At 42.1% G+C, this 24,353-nt stretch overlaps 1 protein-coding gene across 1 annotated transcript; it reads right to left on the reverse strand.

Moving 5' to 3' along the window:
- Window positions 1–380: 380 nt before the first annotated feature.
- LOC115169509 (myeloid-associated differentiation marker homolog) lies at window positions 381–9,177 on the reverse strand. Its single transcript, XM_029725196.1, has 3 exons — window positions 9,161–9,177; window positions 8,046–8,137; window positions 381–2,485 (listed from the first exon to the last, which is right to left on the reverse strand). The coding sequence occupies exon 3, from the start codon at window positions 2,351–2,353 to the stop codon at window positions 1,472–1,474; it is 882 nt and encodes a 293-aa protein (XP_029581056.1). The 5' UTR covers window positions 2,354–2,485; window positions 8,046–8,137; window positions 9,161–9,177; the 3' UTR covers window positions 381–1,471.
- Between the last annotated feature and the right edge of the window lie 15,176 nt (window positions 9,178–24,353).

Below are 24,353 nucleotides of genomic sequence, written 5' to 3' on the forward strand. Positions count from 1 at the left end.
TTCAAACAGGTGCAGTTAATACAGGTAATGAGTGGAGAACAGGAGGGCTTCTTAAAGAAAAACTAACAGGTCTGTGAGAGCCGGAATTCTTACTGGTTGGTAGGTGATCAAATACTTATGTCATACAATAAAATGCAGATTAATTACTTAAAAATCATACAATGTGATTTTCTGGATTTTTGTTTTAGATTCCGTCTCACAGTTGAAGTGTACCTATGATAAAAATTACAGACCTCTACATGCTTTGTAAGTAGGAAAACCTGCAAAATCGGCAGTGTATCAAATACTTGTTCTCCCCACTGTATATCACATGGCTTTTATTGACTGGCACACAGGCTTTAATATATCACATGGCTTTTATTGACTGGCACACAGGCTTTAATATATCACATGGCTTTTATTGACTGGCACACAGGCTTTAATATATCACATGGCTTTTATTGAACACTGGATTATATTCTCCCAAAACACTGATGTGGTAGGCACATTTTCAACAGGCACAGTGGAATAAAAAACAAAAAAGACATGTCATGTATCAGAAACAGCAGGAAGTAGAGAGAAGACAATGCAGCAAAAAGATGTCTCCATCTCTATGACAAAATGGACCTTCTCATCCACAAGAGCAGACTGACACAGTAGTACAAACCAATGGGCCAGATTAAGGATAATACATGTAACTAACAACTTACTTTTTATTCCAAGATGTTTTTGGAGAGCTCATCGCCTACAGAGAATGAGTTATAGCAAACAAGTGTCAAACAGTAAGTGCGCATTACCTTTTGCATATATTCTTTCAACATACAATAAACTCTTGACAAAAAGCTTGGCAGAATATGAAAATATATTTTTAAAAATTTGAAAACAGGAATATAAAATAACCAAAAAGCTAGGCTAACATACAACTTAACATGAATTCCTAAGCTTACATTTTTTTTCAAACATTGGAGCAGTGTACAAATTTTCTAGGAATTACTTAAGGGTTTGATTGAATTTTTTTGTTATTTCGTAACTCCAAACTAGGTAGGTGTGAGTTGTTCCGTACCCAGAATATTACATCTACTAACAGTATTGCATAATTTCTAAAAAGCCATGCTTATAAAAAGACCATTCAAAGTTAAGATTTAACTATAGTAACATCAACATACTCAATAAATCCATCCTGTCAATGGAACACTGTGTTTGTGTGTCAGATAATCAGAGATAGATCTTTTTTTAAGTTTTGGTCCATCTAATCTGAGTTCTTGGGTCCATAACACCATCATTGTGTAAGGATTTTTTCCTTTGCATGAAATACCACAGCAATCCCCTCAATATATAGTCCTTCTCTGGGTGAGTAGGTGACTTCTGTCTGAACATTGATATATAAATGACATAAAACACAGTAAGCTATTTATTTCTTTACCTCTTCATTTCTATTCCTCAAGCTCTCTCTACATTGTAATCAAATCAACTACCTCCCTCCTTCTTCCTCTCACACAGTAACAAACACCAGTCGGGCAGAGTAGATCAGGTCTGCCAGGTAGAGCACAAAGTTGACTGCAGTGAGCACAGCCACAGCCATCTGCTTGTCCCAGTCGCACAGCCCTGCATATCTGCCACAGTTATAGGGCCTGGAGGATCCCCCGTGCTTCTTGTCAAACTTAAAAATGGGCCAGATGATGGTGGCGGTGAGGTACATGGCGACAGCCAGTATGGCGTAGGCGGACAGGAAGCGGGCAAAGGGGAAAGGAAGGCAGCCGGTGCACTCACAGATACACAGCACTATAATGGCCGCCGACAGGATGAAACAGATGCAGTAGACGGCCAGGCACCACCTCAGTGCATCGTGAGAGTCGTAGGACACTGGGTCGCTGATGAAGACGAAGATGACGCAGGCTACAAAAGTCTCACACACCTTCAGCAGACCCGGGGCAGTGGCCATGTAACCTGCTACCTCTCCTGGCCTGGCTTTGCTGATGCTCACCTCACAAATGTAAGCGATGGTTGCCAGGCAGGAGAAGACAGTGGCCACAATGCGGTAGTTGTGAGTCTCGCCGTGGGAGGGCTGGCCCTTGAGGAAGTAGAGGGGGAAGATGATGGAGGCAGAGAGGCAGAGCAGGGAGGCGTAGCAGGCAAAGGTGATGGGGAAGTTCTTCCAGGAGACAGGGGCACGGGTCTGCAGGCCAAACAGCTCCACCAGCAGCACCAGCAGGGTCCCAGCGAAGCTGAAGGCCCAGCAGAACACACACCAGTCCCCTGTGCCATGGGAGAGGTTGGCCCCATGGACGGTCACAGCAAAGGCCACACAGGAGAAGACCAGAGCACATAAACGCACCCAGAACAGGGGGTTGGAGTGCACCACCACTATCGGCATGATGGGATATGGATGATGCTTGACAAACTAGAATGGGTTAGATTAAAGTGAAAGGCTGAATAGGCTGGAGATGAGATATTTATGTGGAATACTGTAGGACTACTGTTCTTGGTGCATCTGGTGCAGAGGGATCTATAAGGAGACACAGAATTGAGAGCAGCTTCAGTAACAAAGAACAAATTAACAGAATGCATTCATATAAAAACAATGAAGTTCTAATAGCAAGTATTGATTCCATTATGGTTTTCATAAAACATTCGTGATGGTGTATCATATTTGACGACATGAGGGCAACAGGTGCATTTCTTTTCAATATCTCCTTGTCAATGTAACATAATAATGGGTGACAATACACAAAAGTTGATCAATTCAATCATGGATTTTGCATTTTAAAATACCACATACAGTTGAAGTCGGAAGTTTGCATACACTTAAGTTGGAGTCATTAAAACTCATTTTTCAACCACTCCACAAATTTCTTGTTAACAAACTATAGTTTTGGCAAGTTGGTTAGGGACATCTACTTTGTGCATGACACAAGTCATTTTTCCAACAATTGTTTACAGACAGATTATTTCATTTATATTTCACTGTATCACAATTCCAGTGGGTCAAAGGTTTACATACAAAAAGTTGACTGTGCCTTTAAACAGCTTGGAAAATTCCAGAAAACTTTGTCATGGCTTTAGAAGCTTCTGATAGGCTAATTGACATAATTTGAGTCAATTGGAGGTGTACCTGTGGATGTATTGCAAGGCCTACCTTCCAACTCAGTGCCTCTTTGCTTGACATCATGGGAAAATCAAAAGAAATTAGCCAAGACCGCAGAAAAAGAAATGTAGACCTCCACAAGTCTGGTTCATCCTTGGGAGCAATTTCCAAACACCTGAAGGTACCACGTTCATCTGTACAAACAATAGTACGCAAGTATAAACACCATGGGACCACGCAGCCGTCATACTGCTCAGTAAGGAGACGCGTTCTGTCTCCTAGAGATAAACGTACTTTGGTGCGAAAAGTGCAAAATCAATCCCAGAACAACAGCAAAGGACCTTGTGAAGATGCTGCAGGAAACAGGTACAACATTATCTATATCCACAGTAGAACGAGTCCTATATCGACATAACCTGAAAGGCCACTCATGGAGGAAGAAGCCACTGCTCCAAAACCGCCATAAACAAAAGCCAGACTACAGTTTGCAACTGCACATGGGGACAAAGATTGTACTTTTTGAAGAAATGTCCTCTGGTCTGATGAAACAAAAATATAACTTAAGCCATAATGACCATCATTATGTTTGGAGGAAAAAGGGGGAGACTTGCAAGCCGAAGAACACCATCCCAACCGTGAAGCGTGGGGGTGGCAGTATCATGTTGTGGGGTGCTTTGCTGCAGGAGGGACTGGTGCACGTCACAAAATAGATGGTATCATGACGAAGGAAAGTTGTGGATATATTGAAGCAACATCTCAAGACATCAGTCAGGAAGTTAAAGCTTGATCGCAAATGGGTCTTCCAAATGGACAATGACCCCAAGCATGCTTCCAAAGTTGCGGCAAAATGGCTTAAGGACAACAAAATCAAGGTATTGGAATGGCCATCAAAGCCCTGACCTCAATCCTATAGAAAATGTGGGCAGAACTGAAAAAGCGTGTGCGAGCAAGGAGGCCCACAAACCTGACTCAGTTACACCAGCTCTGTCAGGAGGAATGGGCCAAAATTCACCCAAATTATTGTGGGAAGCTTGTGGAAGGCTGTCCAAAACATTTGACCCAGGTTAAACAATTTATAGGCAATGCTACCAAATACTAATTTAGTGTATGTAAACTTCTGACCCACTGGGAATGTGATGAAAGCTGAAATAAATCATTCTTGCTACTATTATTCAGACATTTAGCATTCTTAAAATAAAGTGGTGATCCTAACTGACCTAAGACAGGGAAGTGTTACAAGGATTAAATGTCAGGAATTGTGAAAAACTGAGTTTAAATGTACAGTTGAAGTCGGACATTTACATACACATTAGCCAAATACATTTAAATTACATTTTTCACAATTCCTGATATTTAATCCTAGTAAAAATTCCCCGTCTTAGGTCAGTTAAGATCACTTTATTTTAAGAAGGTGAAATGTCTGAATGGTAGAGAGAATGATTTATTTCAGCTTTTATTTCTTTCATCACATTCCCAGTGGGTCAGAAGTTTACACACACTCAATTAGTATTTGGTAGCACTGCCTTTAAATAGTTTAACCTGGGTCAAACTTTTCAGGTAGCCTTCCACAAGCTTCCCACAATAAGTTGGGTGAATTTTGGCCCATTCCTCCTGACAGAGCTGGTGTAACTGAGTTAGGTTTGTAGGCTTCCTTGCTCGCACACGCCTTTTCAGTTCTGCCCACAAATGTTCTATAGGGTTGAGGTCAGGGCTTTGTGATGGCCACTCCAATACCTTGATTTTGTTGTCCTTAAGCCATTTTGCCACAACTTTACATGTATGCTTGGGGTCATTGTCCATTTGGAAGACCCATTTGTGACCAAGTTTTAACTTCCTGACTAATGTCTTGAAATGTTGCTTCAATATATCTACATCATTTTCCTACCTCATGATGCCATCTATTTTGTGAAGTGCACCAGTCCCTCCTGCAGCAAAGCACCCCCACAACATGCACCCCCGTGCTTCACGGTTGGGATGGTGTTCTTCGGCTTGCAAGCCTCCCCCTTTTTCCTCCAAACATAACGATGGTCATTATGGCCAAACAGTTCTATTTTTGTTTCATCAGACCAGAGGACATTTATTAAAATAGTAAGATCTTTGTCCCATATGCAGTTGCAAACCATAGTCTAGCTTTTTTATGGCGGTTTTGGAGCAGTGGCTTCTTCCTTGCTGAGCGGCCTTTCAGGTTATGTCAATATAGGACACGTTTTACTGTGGATATAGATACTTTTATACCTGTTTCCTCCAGCATCTTCAAAAGGTCCTTTGCTGTTGTTCTGGGATCGATTTGCACTTTCGCACCAAAGTACGTTCATCTCTAGGAGACAGAACGCAACTCCCTCCTGAGCAGTATGACGGCTACGTGGTCCCATGGTGTTTATACTTGCGTACTATTGTTTGTACAGATGAACGTGGTACCTTCAGGCGTTTGGAAAATGCTCCCAAGGATGAACCAGACTTGTGGAGGTCTACAATTTTTTTTCTGAGGTCTTGGCTGACTTCTTTGGATTTTCCCATGATGTCAAGCAAAGAGGCACTGAGTTTGAAGGTAGGCCTTGAAATACATTCACAGGTACACCTCCAACTGACTTAAATTGTGTAAATTAGCCTATCAAAAGCTTCTAAAGCCATGACATAATTTTCTGGAATTTTCCAAGCTGTTTAAAGGCACAGTCAACTTAGTGTATGTAAACTTCTGACCCACTGGAATTGTGATACAGTGAATTATATGTGAAATAATCTGTCTGTAAACAATTGTAGGAAAAATTACTTGTGTCATGCACAAAGTAGATGTCCTAACCGACTTGGCAAAACTATAGTTTGTTAACAAGAAATTTGGGAAGTGGTTGAAAAATGAGTTTTAATGACTCCAACCTAAGTGTATGTAAACTTCTGACTTCAACTGTATAAGAAGATGTGAAAGTATAGGTTCCTTCTTTTCAGTTTTATTCTCTGAGAAGGCTTTATCAGCTGAGGGATTCCTGTTCTATAAGTCAATGAGTCAGTGTCACTGGACATGCTTTTACCCCCACCCCCGCTTTTCAGACAGGCGTGGTGCTGAAAGAGACCCCCACCCGACCTCACAGCCAATCTGTCATCGGCCACTAACAGTCTCATTATCCAGAGACACTCAGGCCTGAGCAACTATTGCTCCCTCCCACTCCACCAAGCCACTCTCTCCTCCAGTCCCCTCCACAAATGGTGAAGAGTCCATGCTCCCAGTTTACATAACTTAGGAGGGACTAAAAGAGACCTGTTTACATTAACAAAATGTCTTGTTCAAACAGCAGGGGACAGAGAGGGGGAGCAGGAGGGAAGGGATATGGATAGAGAGAAATAGAGGAAACAGACAAATGAATAAAGATTTTAAACTATGGACAAACTCAAAGTGAGAGTGACCAAAGCAGTCAGGCAGAAGAGGCTAGTTGAAGTAAGTAAAATGGGGAAATCCCTGTGCCTTAAACTCAGAAAGGCATATCTTAAACACAATGATGAAGAGGAATAGCAGAGCAATGAGTCACCTCCCTCTCTCATGCACCCTCCCTCTTGTAAGATTTTCCAACTTGGTGATTTCTCCCAGCTATGCAGACTACTGCCAAACTTCTGAGTCAAAAGTTGCCAAGTCCACTTTCCCGATCTCTCTTTACATTTGACACTTTTACCTTCATAAATTTCTCTCTCTTTCTGTCTCTCGATCAAAGAGAAACACTAATCATGTAAAGCACTTAAAATAAACCTATGGGAGGAAGTCATGGAAAAATCCATCCACTCCCAGCCATTACTTGGTACTTATGAAATCATGTTAGGAAAATGGGTAAGCCACCTTTTAGGGGGTGGCATGGAAAAGACAGCCTTTCCTTTAGAGAGGTGCTTAAAATAGGCTCACACATAGCCTGGACAGGAGGGGAAACAGGATATACAATAGCATACTTTTGCACAGTCACACACACACAAGCTTGAGGGTGAAGAGGGCAGGCTCAGTGTTTGTTTGAGGCAGTGGTTACGAGCGTTGTCATGACACAACATGGTTAACTCGATTTCACCCTTAATCCAGATAAAGAGCCATAGGCTCCCAGACTGCTAGGCATAGACACAAGGGACTCTAGTCTGTCAGCTAATGGTCCCACAATGGAGGGAGGGAGAAAGGGAGAGAGGGAGAAAAAGTGAGATAAGAGGCACAATACAGTGATGTAAACTGTAGACACTGAATACTGTAATATTGAGATATTTTAGTCACCGAGGATGTTACAGAAATACACTAGGCCATGATGTACTGTATTGTTAAAACCAACGAGTCCAAAATGTTCACGGTGTTCCACCATGCTCCATAGGTGAGCTGGTCAGCTGCAACAATACAGGGGGAAATATTTGTGTTTTAACGCGTGTTCTGATCAAGAGTAGGGACTATAGGAACGCCTGCAACCACATTCCCACAAACTATCAGAGCCCTCAAATTCAAAATATTCATCTGAAATCGGTTTACAACCTTCCTGTTATTCTGACAACTGTAGCGTACCGTTATCCTTCTGTTATTCTGGTTGCTCAATGACAACCACAGTCTGAATTGGGTGTGACGCTCAACTGTGCCGCGCCCTGGAGCTTCTCAGTGTTAGAACAAAACGGGTGTATCCCCCATCAAGTCATTCATACGAGGCAAAAGACATTTGAACGGCAAAACAGTTTTACAACACTGCAGAAGTTATTTTCTTGACTATCCCTGTGTACAAAATACTTCTAGGCTATTTGATGTGCAAAATGGGATGTTTCACTTGCATAGTGTAGAAAGCTGACACTGGAAGTTAAACAACATTCCTGGAATTAGTATTTTTAAATATACTGTGTTTAAACTATAAAAGGCATGCAATTAGGACACGTTTCAACAGGTTGTACAATTTGTAGTCGTCATGTTGAGAAACAAACTCTCGAATAGACCTCCATATTACACAATCTCAAATATAACACTGTGACCAAAATGTATTACCTTTGTTACGTTGTGGCTGCAATATCCTCTGTTCTCTCTCAGGGTCTTCAAACGAATGGGCGTTCGCAAGCGTAGCTCTCTGTCCGTTCTTCCTACAGTCATAGTAAGAAAAGCACATCCACCCAGCACCCCGCCCAGTGCAAAACCAAATTAGGTATTAAATGTCGCCACCATCTTTCTACTGCGCGCCATCCCATCCCTCCTCCACGCAAAATTGCACTCGACTAAGTAGGCTAGTTTCTAAGATGAATTGATTGTACGTTTTCTGTAGGCTACAAGTGAGTTGCCAAATTCTAGAAGTCTGGATCTGTGCCTCCTCCATCAATAGGTCACTATATTAACAACCTGATATACATAGTGCCTTCAGCAAGTATTCACACGCCTTTAGATTTTCCACATTTTGTTGTGTTACAGCAAGCCTGGGCAATTATTTTCCACGGAGGGCCACATTAGAATATACTTTTGCCATCGCGGGCCAGAATCATATTACAAGATTATACATCATGTGTATGACTGTGTTGACAGATATCTACTGTAAATCACGTCCAGATATGCTACTTATTTAACTTGTTTAACATGCACAGAAATAAACCACATCCATGTTCTCCTTTTGGTAGGTATTTTCATGATTAAACATGCAATGAACTACACGGAGGGAAAAGTACACTGTACATTCAGCACCAGAACTCTTGTTAACGGGTATGCACAAAAACAAGAAAGAGAGAGCTAAACATTACATTTAAACTACTCAATCGGTATGAGCAGAGAAGTCTCTGATGTGGAGCGAAGTCAGGTAACGTTATAGTTTCTGACGTCGCTATACGCAGGATTTCTGAAAGGTGAGTGAGTAAGAGATGATCTGTGCCATGACTTGTTACATTTCATCACTGAAAATGTCTGTTCACATACATAGGTTGACCCAAACGGTACAAACATCTTCTGAGCATGACTCCTAAACTTTGGAAAGTTTTGTTCATCAAGAGATGCATAGATCCTCGTCACTGACATTGTTTTGAATAGTTCTCCCAATCACTGCATCAGACTGAAGATCGATCAACTCAAGTTGCAGCTCAGTTATCCACATTTAAGGTGAAAGTAGAAGAAAGGGAACAGACCAGTAGCGTCGGAAGGTGGGTGAGATTGTTGGCTTCTACTTGGCGGGTCAGGAGTAATTTTCCCTTGAGACTTTGACAAGGCTGTACATCTGATGTTAAAAAAGGCACAAAAAAAAACACCCTACATTCAGTGTCTACTTTCCTTTTCTTTGAAAAACTCATTTTTGCACAATTTCTAGCTTCCTACTATTTGTAACTGACGTGTGTCAGCCACTGTCTGTCCTCGTGCAGTTGTTATTTATACGTGCCTTCAAAATACATGTCCCACAAGCGGTGGGAGTTAAACCATTACACAAAGACGAGTATTCATTGGCTTTTAATTTGAAAAACAAATACGCTTACGCTCGCAAATTCTTTACGTGATTTGAGCATTATTCCGCGGGCTGTATTGAATTAGGTCAGGGCGGAATCGCCCAGGCCTTTGTTACAATATGAATTTCAAAATTCAAAAGGCACTCGCACATCTGAGAAATCTTATTGCAGGTGCATGGCAACAGTTGAAACAGGATGAAGGAAAAAGGAAACCGCACACTGCTCTTGATAGTATTACTGATATTTAATAATCTTACGTATCGGCCTCACGGCCTTCGTCAGAGCCGTGAGCCAATTTAAAGTGGATTTGAGATTTTTTGTCATTGGCCTACACACAACGCCCCATAATGTAAAAGAGGAATTATCATTTTTGAATTTTTTTTACAAATTAATTACAAATTAAAAGGGGAAATGTATTCAACCACTTTGTTAATGAAAGCCACATAATAAATTGCATGGACTGAGTGCAATAATAGTGTTTAAAATGATTCAATGACTATCTCATCTCTACCCCACATACAATTATGTGTAAGGTCCCTCAGTTGAGCAGTGAATTTCAAACAGATTCAACCACAAAGTCTAGGTAGGTTTTCCAATGCCACGCAAAGGGCACCTATTGGTAGATGGGTAACAAATAAAAAGCAGATGTTGAATATCCCTTTGAGCATGGCGAAGTTATTAATTACACTTTGGATGGTGTATAAATACACCCAGTCACTACAAAGATACAGGTGTCCTTCCTAACTCAGTTGCTAGGAGAGGAAGGAAACCGCTCAGGGATTTCACCAAGAGGCCCATGGTGACTTAAACAGTTAGAGTGTAATGGCTGTGATAGAAAACTGAGGATGGATCAACATTATAGTTACTCCACAATACTAACCTAAACGACAGAGTGAAAAGAAGGAAGCCTGTACAGAAAAAAAACTATTACAAAACATGCATCCTGTTTGTAATAAGGCACTAAAGTAAAACTGTTAAAAATTTGGCAAAGGAATAAGCTTTATGTCCTGAATACAAAGTGTAAGGTTTGGGGCAAATCCAACACAACACATCACTGAGTACCACTCTTCATATTTTCAACCATGGTGGTGGCTGCATCGTGTTGTGGGTATGCTTGTCATCGGCAGGGACTAGGGATTTTTTTAGGATGACAATAAACAGAATAGAGCTAAGCATAGACAAAATTCATGGAGGAAAACCTGGTTCAGTCTACTTTCCAACAGACACTGGGAGACAAATTCACCTTTCAGTAATAACCTAAAAGACAAGGCCAAATATACACTGGAGTTGCTTACCAAGATGACATTGAATGTTCCCGAGTGGCCTAGTTACAGTTTTGACTTAAATTGCCTTAAAATTTATGGCAAGACTTGAAAATGGCTGTCTAGCAATGAACAACCCAACTTGACAGAGCTAGAACAATATAAAAGAACAATGTGCAAATATTATACAATCCAGATGTGCAAAGCTCTTAAAGACTTACACAGAAAGACTCACAGCTGTAATCGCTGCCAAAGGTGATTCTAACATGCATTGACTCAGGCGTGTGAATCCTTAGGCTGAATTAGATATGTATTTCATCGTCAATACATTTGCAAACACTTCTAAATACATGTTTTCACTTTGTCATTATGGGGTATTGTGTGTAAATGGGTAAAACAAAATCTATTTAATCCATTTTGAATTCAGGCTGTAACAACAAAATGTGGAATAAGTCAAGGGGTATGAATACTCTCTGAAGGCACTGTAAATTAATGAAAATAATTACAGGTTTATTCATTCAATTGATTGTCATTTAGTTATTAGTTTCATTTGGCATAATGGTTCATATTTATAGCAGGCAGTGTCCTTCAATGTTATAATATTACATCTATAGCCTAAAACAATATGTTATCAGTCAATGGCTACCAGGAAAATATTTTGCTGGTACTTATGTTGTTCACATTATTTGTATATGTTGCTAAGAAACAGACAGTTCCCATGGAAACCACTATTTATTTACTACCCTAATGACTAGTTACTCAGAAACAGACTGAAGGCATCGGAAGTTTTACAAAGCTGCACCACATGTATGCAAGCACACACACACAACACTCTCTCTCTCACACACACACACCACATGCACAACGGTGCCTGTTTGCAACTAAGGACTATGTCCACAAGAACACCTGAGCCCTATACTACTGATGTAGTTTCAAGTTTTATTGTCACGTGGCACACAAGTACAGTAAAATGCCTCTTGCAAGTTCAACTTTGGATTTAAAATATTTAATTTAACTAGGAAAGTCAGTTAAGAACAAATTCTTATTTACAATGACGGCCTACCAAAAGGAAAAAGGCCTCCTGTGGGTATTGGGTCTGGGATTTTAAAAAAAAGATATAGGACAAAACACACATCACGACTAGAGACACAACAACACTACATAAAGAGAGACCTAAGACAACATTTTACATTACATTTTAGTAATTTAGCAGACGCTCTTATCCAGAGCGACTTACAGTAGTGAATGCATACATTTCATACAATTTCTTTCTGTGCTGGCCCCCCGTGGGAATCGAACCCACAACCCTGGTGTTGCAAACACCATGCTCTACCAACTGAGCTACAACAACATGGCATGGCAGCAACACATGACAACACAGAATGGTAGCAACACAACATGACAGCAGCACAACATGGTAGCTGCACAAAACATGGTACAAACATTATTGGGCAAAGACAACAGCACAAAGGCAAGAAGGTAGATACAACAATACATCATGTGAAGCAGCCACAACTGTTAGTAAGTGTCCACGATTGAGTCTTGGAATGAAGAGATGGAGATAAAACTGTCCAGTTTGAGTGTTGTTTTGCAGCTCGTTCCAGTCGCTAGCCACAGCAAACTGAAAAGAGGAGCGACCCAGGGATGTGTGTGCTTTGGGGACCTTTAACAGAATGTGACTGGCAGAACGGGTGTTGTATGTGGGCTCCCGAGTGGCGCAGTGGTCTCTGGCACTGCATCTCAGTGCTAGAGGTGTCACTACAGACCCTGGTTCGATTCCAGGCTGTATCACAACCGGCTGTGATTTGGAGTCCCATAGGGCGGCGCACAATTGGCCCAGTGTCGTCCGGGTTAGGGTTTGGCCGGGGTAGGCCATCATTGTAAATATGCATTTGTTCTTAACTGACTTGACTCCTTAAATAAAAGGATAAATAAAATACAAATATAATACAAATGTGAAGGATGAGTGCTGCAGTAGGTATCCCAGATAGGGGGGAGGGGGGAGTGAGGCCTAAGAGGGTTTTATAAATAAGCATCAACCAGTCAATCAATCAAATGTATTCATATAAAGCCCTTTTTACATCAGCCGATGTCACAAAGTGCTGTACAGAAACCCAGCCTAAATCCCCAAACAGCAAGCAATGCAGGTGTAGAAGCACAGAAAAACTAGAAAGGCAGGAACCTAGGAAGAAACCTAGAGAGGAACCAGGCTATGAGGGGTGGCCAGTCCTCTTCTGGCTGTGCCAGGTAGAGATTATAACAGTACATGGCCAAGATGTTCAAACACTTATAGATGACCAGCAAGGTCAAATAATAATAATCACTGTGGTTGTAGAGAGTGCAACAGGTCAGCAACTCAGGAGTAAATGTCAGTTGGCTTTTCATTGCCGATCATTCAGAGTTAGAGACAGCAGGTGCGGTAGAGAGAAAGAGTAGAAAACATCAGGTCCGGGACAAGGCAGCACGTCCGGTGAACAGGTCAGGGTTCCATAGCCGCAGGCAGAACAGTTGAAACTGGAGCAGCAGCACAACCAGGTGGACTGGGGACAGCAAGGAGTCATCAGGCCAGATAGGCATGGTCCTAGGGCTCAGATCCTCTGAGAGAAGAGAGAGAGAATTAGAGGGAGCATACTTAAAATTCACACAGGACACCGGATAAGACAGGATAAATACTCCAGATATAACAGACTGACCCTAGCCCCCGACACAAACTATTGCAGCATAATTACTGGAGGCTGAGACAAGAGGTGGTCGGGAGACACTGTGGCCCCGACCGACTATATCCCCAGACAGGGCCAACCAGGCAGGATATAACCCCACCCACTTTTCCAAAGCACAGCCCCCACACCACTAGAGGGATATCTTCAACCACCAACTTCAAGCAGCCGAGTATAGCCCACAAAGATCTCCCCCACGGCACTAACCCGAGGGGGGCGTCAACCTGGACAGGAAGATCACGTCAGTGACTCAACCCACTCAAGTGACGCACCCCTCCTAGGGACGGCATGGAAGAGCACCAGTAAGCCAGTGACTCAGCCCCTGTAATAGGGTTAGAGGCAGAGAATCTCAGTGGAGAGAGGGGAACTGGCCAGGCAGAGACAGCAAGGGCAGTTCGTCGCTCCAGTGACTTTCCGTTCACTTTCCCACCCCTGGGCCAGACTACACTCAATCATTGGACCTACTGTAGAGATGAGTCTTCAATAAAGACTTAAAGGTTGAGACTGAGTCTGCGTCTCTCACATGGGTAGGCAGACCATTCCATAACAATGGAACTCTATAGGAGAAAGCCCTGCCTCCAGCTGTTTACTTAGAAAATCTAGGGACAATAAAGAGGCCTGCGTCTTGTGACCGTAGCGTATGTGTAGGTATGAACGGCAGGACCGAATCGGAGCGACGGGTAGGAGGAGCAAGCCCATGTAATTCTTTGTAGGTTAGCAGTAAAACCTTGAAATCAGCCCTTAACAGGAAGCCACTGTAGAGAGGCTAGCATTGGAGTAATATGATCACATTTTTTGGTTCTTGTCAAGATTCTAGCAGCCGTGTTTAGCACTAACTGAAGTTTATTTAGTGCTTTATCCAGATAGCCGGAAGAAGAGCATTGCAGTAATCTAATCCAGAAGTGACAAAAGCATGGATAAAGTTTTCTGCATAAATCTTGGACAGAAAGTTTCAGATTTTTGCAATGCTACATAGATGGCAAAAAGCTGTCCTTGAAACAGTCTTGATATGTTCATCTAAAGAGAGATCAGGGTCCAGAGTAACGCTGATGTCCTTCACAGTTTTATTTGAGATGACTGTACTAGAGGTCGACCGATTATGATTTTTCAACGCCGATACCGATTATTGGAGGACCAAATAAAGCCGATACCGATTAATCGGACAATTTTTTTTAAAAATTTGTAATAATGATAATTACAACAATACTGAATGAACACTTATTTTAACTTAATATTGTAATGACCTGACTAGATCATGAAGGAACAATTGTCCAGACAGAGGATGGAGTTAACGAATGGACGGTTTATTAACACAACTTAACACAGGCTACTGTTTGGCCGTAGCCCACGCCAAATAAATGAAAGGTACACTACAAATGAACCGTGACCTTCTCTTGTGAAGCCCAGACGTAAGAGAGAGAACAATGGCTAAAACCCGGTCTTAACTTCCAATGCTCCATCCCCCTGCCCAACCCCCCTTCACGCCACTCCGCCAACCACCAGGCTGCCCGGTATCTGAACATTCCAGGCATTCCCGTGATTGGCAGATAGCAGGTTGATTGGCATGACCCCGCGAACACTGGTAAGTACGACACAACCCACTAATAGCCTAACACCTAACCCACAACTGTCTGTGCGGGTCGCTACAATATAATACATAAATAAAATCAATTTCGCCTCAAATAAATAATGAAACATTTTCAATTTGGTTTAAATAATGCAAAACAAAGTGTTGGAGAATAAAGTGAAAGTGCAATATTGCCATGTAAAAAAGCTAAGGTTTATAATTTGTGGAACGTTCCAACAGGAATCTGTTCCAAAAAACGTAAAGTAAAAGGTTGCCAACCAACAACGCATACAAAGTAGCAACGCATACAAACCTAGCTAACTAGCTGCCGAATAGGCATCAACTCACCACGTAGCTTATTCTTAATGTTTGTCCATAGGCAACCAGAGTGAGGACAGACATATTTCGGAATAAACGTGATGAGTGAAAAACGCAATGAAATAGACCACTCCCTACCCGGTATCTTATTCTGCCGCTATACAACTTTGTATGCGTTGTTTTTTTGGAAACCTTGTTATTTACTTAGTTTTTGGAATAGATTCCTGTTGGAACGTTCCACAAATTATACCCACCCGGGTTGAAGTCATAAACAGCGCAATGCTTGAAGCACCGCGAAGCGCTGCTGGCAAAACGCACAAAAGCGCTGTCTGAATGAATGCTTACGAGCCTGCTGGTGCCTACCATCGCTCAGTCAGACTGCTCTATCAAATCATAGACTTAATTATAACATAATTAACACACAGAAATACGAGCCGTAGGTCATTAATATGGTCGAATTCGGAAACAAAACGTTTTTTTTTCTTTCAGTGAAATACGGAACCGTTCCGTATTTTATCTAGCCAGGCGGCTCAAACTGTTGCATATACTCTGACTCTGCGTGCAATGAACGCTAGAGATGTGACACAATTTCATGTTAGCAGGCAATATTAACTAAATATGCAGGTTTAAAAATATATACTTGTTTATTGATTTTAAAGAAAGGCATTGATGTTTATGGTTAGGTACATTGGTGCAACGACAGTGCTTTTTTTCGCAAATGCGCTTGTTAAATCAACACCCGTTTGGCGAAATAGGCTGTGATTCAATGATAAATTAACAGGCACCGCATCGATTATATGCAACGCAGGACACGTGAGATAAACTAGTAATATCAACCATGTGTAGTTAACTAGTGATTATGTTAAGATTGATAGTTTTTTTATAAGATAAGTTTAATGCTAGCTAGCAACTTACCTTGGCTTCTTGCTGCCCTTGCATAACAGGTAGTCAGCCTGCCATGCAGGCTCCTCGTGCGTTGGATTGGATTAGTAGCCGGAAGGTTGCAAAAACGAATCCCCGAATCCCCCCTGAACAAGGCAGTAAACCTCCGTTCCTAGACCGTCATTGAAAATAAGAATGTGTTCTTAATCTGACTTGCCTAGTTAAATAAAGGTGTAAAAAAAAAAGAATAATAAAAAAAGAAAATCGGCAAATCGGTGGCCAAAAATACCGATTACCGATTGTTATGAAAACTTGAAATTGGCCCTATTTAATCGGCCATTCCGATTAATCGGTCGACCTCTAGACTGTACAACCATCAAGATTAATTGTCAGATCCAACAGAAGATCTCTGTTTTGTCTGACATGAGGTCGAAGGAATTGTCCGTAGAGCTCTGAGACCGGAATGTGTCGAGGCACAGATCTGGGGAAGGTTACCAAAACATTTCTGCAGCAGAGATCAGTGGCATCCATCATTCTTAAATGGAAGAAGTTTGGAACCACCAAGAATCTTCCTAGAGCTGGCTGTCCGGCCAAACTGAGCAATCGGGGGAGAAGGGCCTTGGTCAGGGAGGTGACCAAGAACCCGATGGTCACTCTGACAGAGCTCTAGAATTCCTCTATGGAGATGGTGGTCATTCTGGAAGGTTCTCCCATCTCTGCAGCACTCCACCAATTAGGCTTTTATGGTAGAGTGGCCTGACAGAAGCCACTCCTCATTAAAAAGGCACATGACAGCCTACTTGGAGTTTGCCAAAAGGCACCTAAAGACTCTCAGACCATGAGAAACAAGATTGAACTCTTTGGCCTGAATGCCAAGCGTCATGTCTGGAGAACACTGTAGGGATGGTGCCAGGTTAAGCATGGTGGTGGCAGCAATCAGGCTGCAGGGACTGGGAGACTAGTCTAAAAATGGTCAAAGACTCCAGCCACCCTAGTCATAGACTGTTCTCTCTGTTACTGCATGGCAAGCGGTACTGGAGCGCCAAGTCTAGGTCCAACAGGCTTCTAAACAGCTTCTACCCTCAAGCCATAAGACTTCTGAACAGCTAATCAAATGGCTACCCAGACTATTTGCATTGATGCCCCCCTCCCCCTCTTCTACGCTGCTACTACTCTTATTATCTATGCACAGTCACTTTAATAACTCTACCTACATATTACTTTGACACCGGTGCCCCCGCACATTGACTCTGTACTGGTACCCCCTGTATATAGCCCCACTATTGCTATTTACTGCTGTTCTTTAATTATTTATTGTTATCTTTAGATAAGATGAACGTAGCAAAGTATAGAGAGATCCTTGATGAAAACCTGCTCCAGTGCGCTCAAAACCTCAGACTGGGGCAAAGGTTCACCTTCCAATAGGACAACGACCCTAAGCACACGGCCAAGACAACGCAGGAGGGGCTTCGGAACAAGACTCTGAATGTCCTTGAGTGGCCCAGCCAGAGCCCGGACTTGAACCTGATCGAACATCTCTGGAGAGAACTGAAAATAGCTGTGCATCAACGCTCCCCATCCAACCTGACAGAGCTTGAGAGATTCTGCAGAGAAGAATGGGAGACTCCCCAAATACAGGTGTGCCAAGCTTGTAGCGTCATACCCAAGAAGACTCAAGGCTGAAATCGCTGCCAAATGTGCTTCAACAAAGCACTGAGTAAAGTATCTGAATACTTATGTAAATGTGATTATTTTTTATTAATTATCAAAAATTTCTAAAAACCTGTTTTAAAAAAATTAACTGTCATTATGGGGTATTGTGTGTAGATTGATGAGGGGAAAAAACCAATTTAATCAATTTTAGTATAAGGCTGTAACCTAACAAAATGTGGAAAAAGTCAAGGGGTCTGAATACTTTCCGAAGGCACTGTAAATGGATGAGAAAGCTTCCTACTGCCTGAGCTATGTTGTTGATGTAAATTGAGAAGAGCGTGGGGCATAGGATCGAGCCTTGGGGTACTCCCTTGGTGACAGGCAATGGTTGAGACAGCAGATGTTCTGACTTTATACACTGCACTCTTTGAGAGAGGTAGTTAGCAAACCATGCCAAAGACCCTCAGAGACACCAATAGTCCTTAGCCGTCCCACTAGAATGGAATGGTCAACCGTATGAAAAGCTTTGGCCAAGGCAATAAAAATAGTAGCACAACATTGCTTAGAATCTAGGGCAATGGTGACATAATTTAGGACCTTTAATGTTGCAGTGACACATCCATAACCTGAGCGGAAACCAGATTGCATACCAGAAAGAATACTATAGACTTCAAGAAAGCCAGTCAGTTGATTATTGACACGTTTTTCCAACACTTATGATAAACAGGGCAAAATAGAAATTTGTCTATAACAGTTAGGATAAGCTTGATCTCCCCCTTTAAATAAAGGACGCACTGTGGCTGCCTTCCAAGCAATGGGAACCTCCCCAGAGAGGAGAGACAGGTTAAAAAGGTCAGAGATAGGCTTGGCGATGATAGGGGCTGCGACCTTAAAGAAGAAAGGATCTAAACCAACTTACCTTTTTTTTTGGGGGGGGGGGGGGTCAAGTTTAAGGAGCTCCTTTAGCACCTTTGACTCAGTGACTACCTGCAGGGAGAAACTTTGTAGCGGGGCAGGGGAAAAAGAGGGAGGAGCATCAGGGCTAGTCACATTAGAAGGGGTAGGAGATGAGGAAATGTTGGACAGGCAATGAGGCATGGCTGAATCAAATAGGAATCCTGACTTAATGAAGTGGTGATTAAAGAGCTCAGCCATGTGCTCCTTGTCAATAACAACCACATCATTAACATTAAGGGACATGGGCAGCTGTGAGGAGGAGAGTTCATTCTCCAGGTCTTTAACCGTTTTCCAGAACTTCTTGGGGTTAGACCCACAGAGAGAGAACTGGTATCACGAAAATGGCTCACCTTTTCTGAGGACCAATTAAAATCAGATTCCGTCCCTCTTGCAAAAACTGCATCATCATCCACTTAATTTGCGGAATACAACTGATTCAATATTTTGAATCGGTTTTTGTGTGTTAAAAAATAGTAACGTTAATATCACATTACACATTTTGTAATGACAAATGCATTTGAAACTTCATGCACAGTAAAACTTTTGTATGACTTGGAAAAAAGGTGCTTGTGCATTGATAATGTCATGACTTGCCAGTCCTGAGATGGAGCTCTAAAGACCCTCCCCAGTTTTATGATGGTCATAAATACCTTTCCTTGCCAAGCAGTATGGAGGGAGAGACCTAAAGTAGAACAAAGGATCTTCTCCTGCCAAAACTCCTACATCCCCAAAATTTGAGAATTAAACAATATTTCAGTTTGAGAATGTGTTAATGGTCAGCGGAGACTAAAATAACCCTCATGTCGAATTTGTTTTTATGTTGTGACATCATGAAAGACAGTATAACCACATAATTGTATCTCTGTCTACACTTCTCAATTATGAGGTTTGCATCTGAATGTTGTATAAAATTAAAGATTAAGTATCAGAATACTTTTGAAAAGATAGAAATGTGACTGAAGTCTTCTAAATGAGAAAAATGTTTTTTTTCATGTAAAGTTTATCCAGTCAGTAACCAAGCCCACGTGAGCACAGACATTATGCCAAACGTAATGGAACACTCTTTTCCCCCCCCAAGTGTTTAAAAGGACTCGCTGAAGAATGAACATGTTAGACCAGTTACGTGCAGCGCCAGCTGAATAAGTTACAAATGGTTAAGAAATCTACCATTCTATAGACCAAGCAGACTAAGGTGTGAGCCGGATGTGGCAAAATGGTTTAAAACTACAACTCCACCAAAGGACAAGACCAGAGAATGTGAGGACGCTGGTCCCCACGTTGAAATGGTTACGTCTATAGACCAAGTTGAATGTTGCAAAATGGTTATAAACTATTGATCACTACAGAAAAAGCAAATCCTAGATGTCGCGTTCTCAGTCTGCAGCTGAAAACGTACGTAGCCCAGGACGAGAACACCGGCAACCTCTGAAGCATTCTAACGAGATCAACTCTATAAACTACTATACAGGGTACGTCAAAGTATCAATTCTTATCACCACCACGACCTCTACCTAAGGACATGGTGATCTCTGGTGCCGAACCAGAGTCGTACACCCAACATCTCCGAGACCAAAGGATTTGGACGATCAAGGCCAGCTCAATCGTAAATATATCAATTGCATTCTCTTTTTCCAAATGAGCAGTTATTAGAGTGCTTAAGATTTTGTATTTTCATGAGCGTAGCTTCCCAATGTCTGATAGATAACTCCTTTGTCTCCCTTCCTCCTCTCTCTGAATTCGCCACCGTGTTATAACCACTGTCCTGTTTTGTTAGTCTTCTAGAGACTATTTACTGTATAATGTTAGTGTGTATTTGTGTATTCTGTAATTGTTTAATTAGTTAGTAAATACATAATTGACCCAATTTGTGTATCGCTGATTCATCAATAAAGTAGGGTTTGTGCAGACTACAAGAAAGTACGACGTTCAGAATGTATGATGAGGTAATAATACATTAATAAGTGACTGTCGATAAGATGAAAATATCTGAAGAGAGTTAAATTCGGGAAATAGTAACTAAACATTGTCCCGTGGTGCCCCGACTTCATAGTTAATTAATGTTTACATGATTAGTTTAATCATGTAATAATTACACATAGAGAATTGATTTGATAATATAACAGTCTTCACTTTAATGATAGTCAAGACATGACAATAACCACACCAAAGCACAAAGTAATAAAATAAAGACAGCACATCTGAAAGTCTATTTTACATGATAGCCTGCTGAATTTGCAAGAAAACTTTTCTTTCATTTCAATTTTGGCACAAATGAAAATGTGCTACTGACTTTCCCATGGATTGATGTTTCAGCTATAGAAATAAGAATAAATAAAAAAGGACATCTCCACTCAAGTCAATGATATGGGGTGGATATGGGGTGGAGTAATGGGTGGACTGGCTGCCATTTTGAGTGTACCCATGCCAGGAAGTTAAAGCAGGAAGTGTACCCTTCAATCTGTGCTGTGCTATCAGAGCATGCGCAGACCAGCTGGCTGGTGTGTTTACGGACATATTCAATCTCTCCCTATCCCAGTCTGCTGTCCCCACATGCTTCAAGATGGCCACCATTGTTCCTATACCCAAGAAGACAAAGGTAACTGAACTAAATGACTATCGCCCCGTAGCACTCACTTCTGTCATCATGAAGTGCTTTGAGAGGCTAGTAAAGGATCATATCACATCCACCTTACCTGCCACCCTAGACCCACTTCAGTTTGCGTACCGCTCCAATAGGTCCACAGACAACGCAATCGCCATCACACTGCCCTATCCCATCTGGACAAGAGGAATACCTATGTAAGAATGCTGTTCATTGACTACAAGCTCATCATTAAGCTTGAGGCCCTGGGTCTCAACCCCACCCTGTGCAATTGGGTCCTGGACTTCCTGACGGGCCACCCCAGGTGGTGAAGGTAGGAAACAACATGTCCACTTCGCTGATCCTCAACACTGGGGCCCCACAAGGGTCCGTGCACAGCCCCCACCTGTACTCCCTGTGTAACCGGTGTGAAATGGCTAGCTAGTAAGCGGGGTGCGCGCTAATAGCGTTTCAATCGGTGACGTCACTTGCTCCGAGACTTTGAAGTAGTTGTTTCCCTTGCTCTGCAAGGGCCGCGGCTTTTGTGGAGCGATAGGTAACGATGATTTGTCAGTTGTTGGTTCGAGCCCAGGTAGGGGCGAGGAGAGGGACGGAAGCAAAACTGTTACACCTGTTCATCCATGACTGCGTGGCCATGCACGCCTCCAACTCAATCATCAAGTTTGCAGACGGCACAACAGTAGTAGGCTTCATTACCAACAACGACGAGACAGCCTATGGTGTCAGGAAAACAACCGCTCACTCAACGTCAACAAAACAAAGGAGATAATCGTGGACTTCAGGAAACAGCAGAGGGAGCACCCCCCTATCCACATCTACGGGACAGCAGTGGAAAATATAGAAAGTTTAAAGTTCCAGCGTACACATCGCTGACAACCAGAAATGGTCCACCTACACAGACAGCGTGGTGAAGAAGGCACAACAGCGCCATCACACTGCAACAGCGCCTCTTCAACCCCAGGAGGCTGAAGAAATTGGCCTTGTCACCTAAAACCCTCACACATTTTTACAGATGCACAATTGAGAGCATCCTGTCGGGCTGCATCACCGCCTGGTACAGTAACTGCACCACCCATAACCACAGGTCTCTCCAGAGGGTTGTGCGGTCTGCACACCGCATCACCGGTGGCAAACTACCTACCTTCCAGGACACCTGCAGCACCCGATGTCACAGGAAGGCCAAAAAGATCAACGACAACAACCACCCGAGCCACTGTCAGTACAGGTGCATCAAAGCTCGGACCGAGAGACTGAAAAACAGCTTCTATCTGAAGGCCATCAGACTGTTAAACAGCCATCACTAACACAGTGAGGCTGCTGCCTACATACAGACTTGAAATCACTGGCCACTTTAATAAATGGATCACTAGTCACTTTAATAATGCCACTTTAATAATGTTTACATACCTTGCATTACTCATCATATGTATATACTGTATTTTATACCATCTATTGCATCTATGCTGCTCGGTCATGGCTCATCCATATATTTATATGCATATATTCTTATTTCATTCCTTTATGTAGATTTGTGTGTATTAGGCAGTTGTTGTGGAATTGTTAGATTACTTGTTAGACATTGCTGCACTGTCGGAACTAGAAGCACAAGCATTTTGCTACACTCGCAATAACATCTGCTAAACGCGTGTATGTGACCAATAAAATTTGATTTGATTTTTTGAGACAACTCAACTGACATTACAAAAAATACATTCCATTGCATGAGCCACATCAGTTCGCATCACTTGAATTAACATTCTACATTACCATGGCAATCCAGCATCAGTTGACAAAATGATGCTGGATCGCTACCAGAACCTGCCCGCCGTCCAGCATCACTACTCTGGACGGTTCTGACTTAGAATATGTGGGCATCTACAAATACCTAGGTGTCTGGTTAGACATTAAACTCTCCTTCCATACTCACATTAAGCATCTCCAATCCAAAATTAAATCTAGAATCGGCTTCCTATTTCGCAACAAAGCATCCTTCACTCATGCTGCCAAACATACCCTCGTAAAACTGACTAACCTACCGATCCTTGACTTTGGCGATGTCATTTACAAAATAGCCTCCAACACTCTACTCAGCAAATTGGATGCAGTCTATCACAGTGCCATCCGTTTTGTCACCAAAGCCCCATATACTACCCACCACTGCAACCTGTATGCTCTCGTTGGCTGGCCCTCGCTTCATATTCGGCCCTCGCTCCTTTGCACCATATTATTTATATTTATATTTTAACTTTAACTTTCTTCAAACTACAAATCTACCATTCCAGTGTTTTTTTTCTTGCCATACTTTATTTACTTTGCCACCATGGCATTTTTTTTCTTTTACCTCCATTATCTCACATCATTTGCTCACATTGTATATAGTCTTATTTTTTTCTACTGCATCATTGATTGTATGTTGTTTTACTCCATGTGTAACTCTGTGTTTTTGTATGTTGTCGAACTGCTTTGCTTTATCTTGGCCAGGTCGCAATTGTAAATGAGAACTTGTTCTCAACTTGCCTACCTGGTTAAATAAAGGTGAAATAAAATAAATAAAATAAATAAATATTCGTCACCAAACCCACTGGCTCCAGGTCATATATAAGTCTTTGCTAGGTAAAGCCCTGCTTTATCTCAGCTCACTGGTCACCATAGCAGCACCCACCCGTAGCACGCGCTCCAGCAGGTATATTTCACTGGTCACCCCCAAAGCCAATTCCTCTTTGGCCACCTTTCCTTCCAGTTCTCTGCTGCTAATGACTGGAACGAATTGCAAAAATCACTGAAGATAGATGGAGACTCATATCTCCCTCACTAACTTTAAGCACCAGTTGTCAGAGCAGCTCACAGATCACTGCACATAGCCCATCTTGTAAATAGCCCATCCAAATACTGTTATTATAACTTTTTGCTCCTTTGCACCCCA

This window comes from Salmo trutta, chromosome 31, assembly GCF_901001165.1.
Source record: "Salmo trutta chromosome 31, fSalTru1.1, whole genome shotgun sequence".
Classification (NCBI taxonomy): domain Eukaryota; kingdom Metazoa; phylum Chordata; class Actinopteri; order Salmoniformes; family Salmonidae; genus Salmo; species Salmo trutta.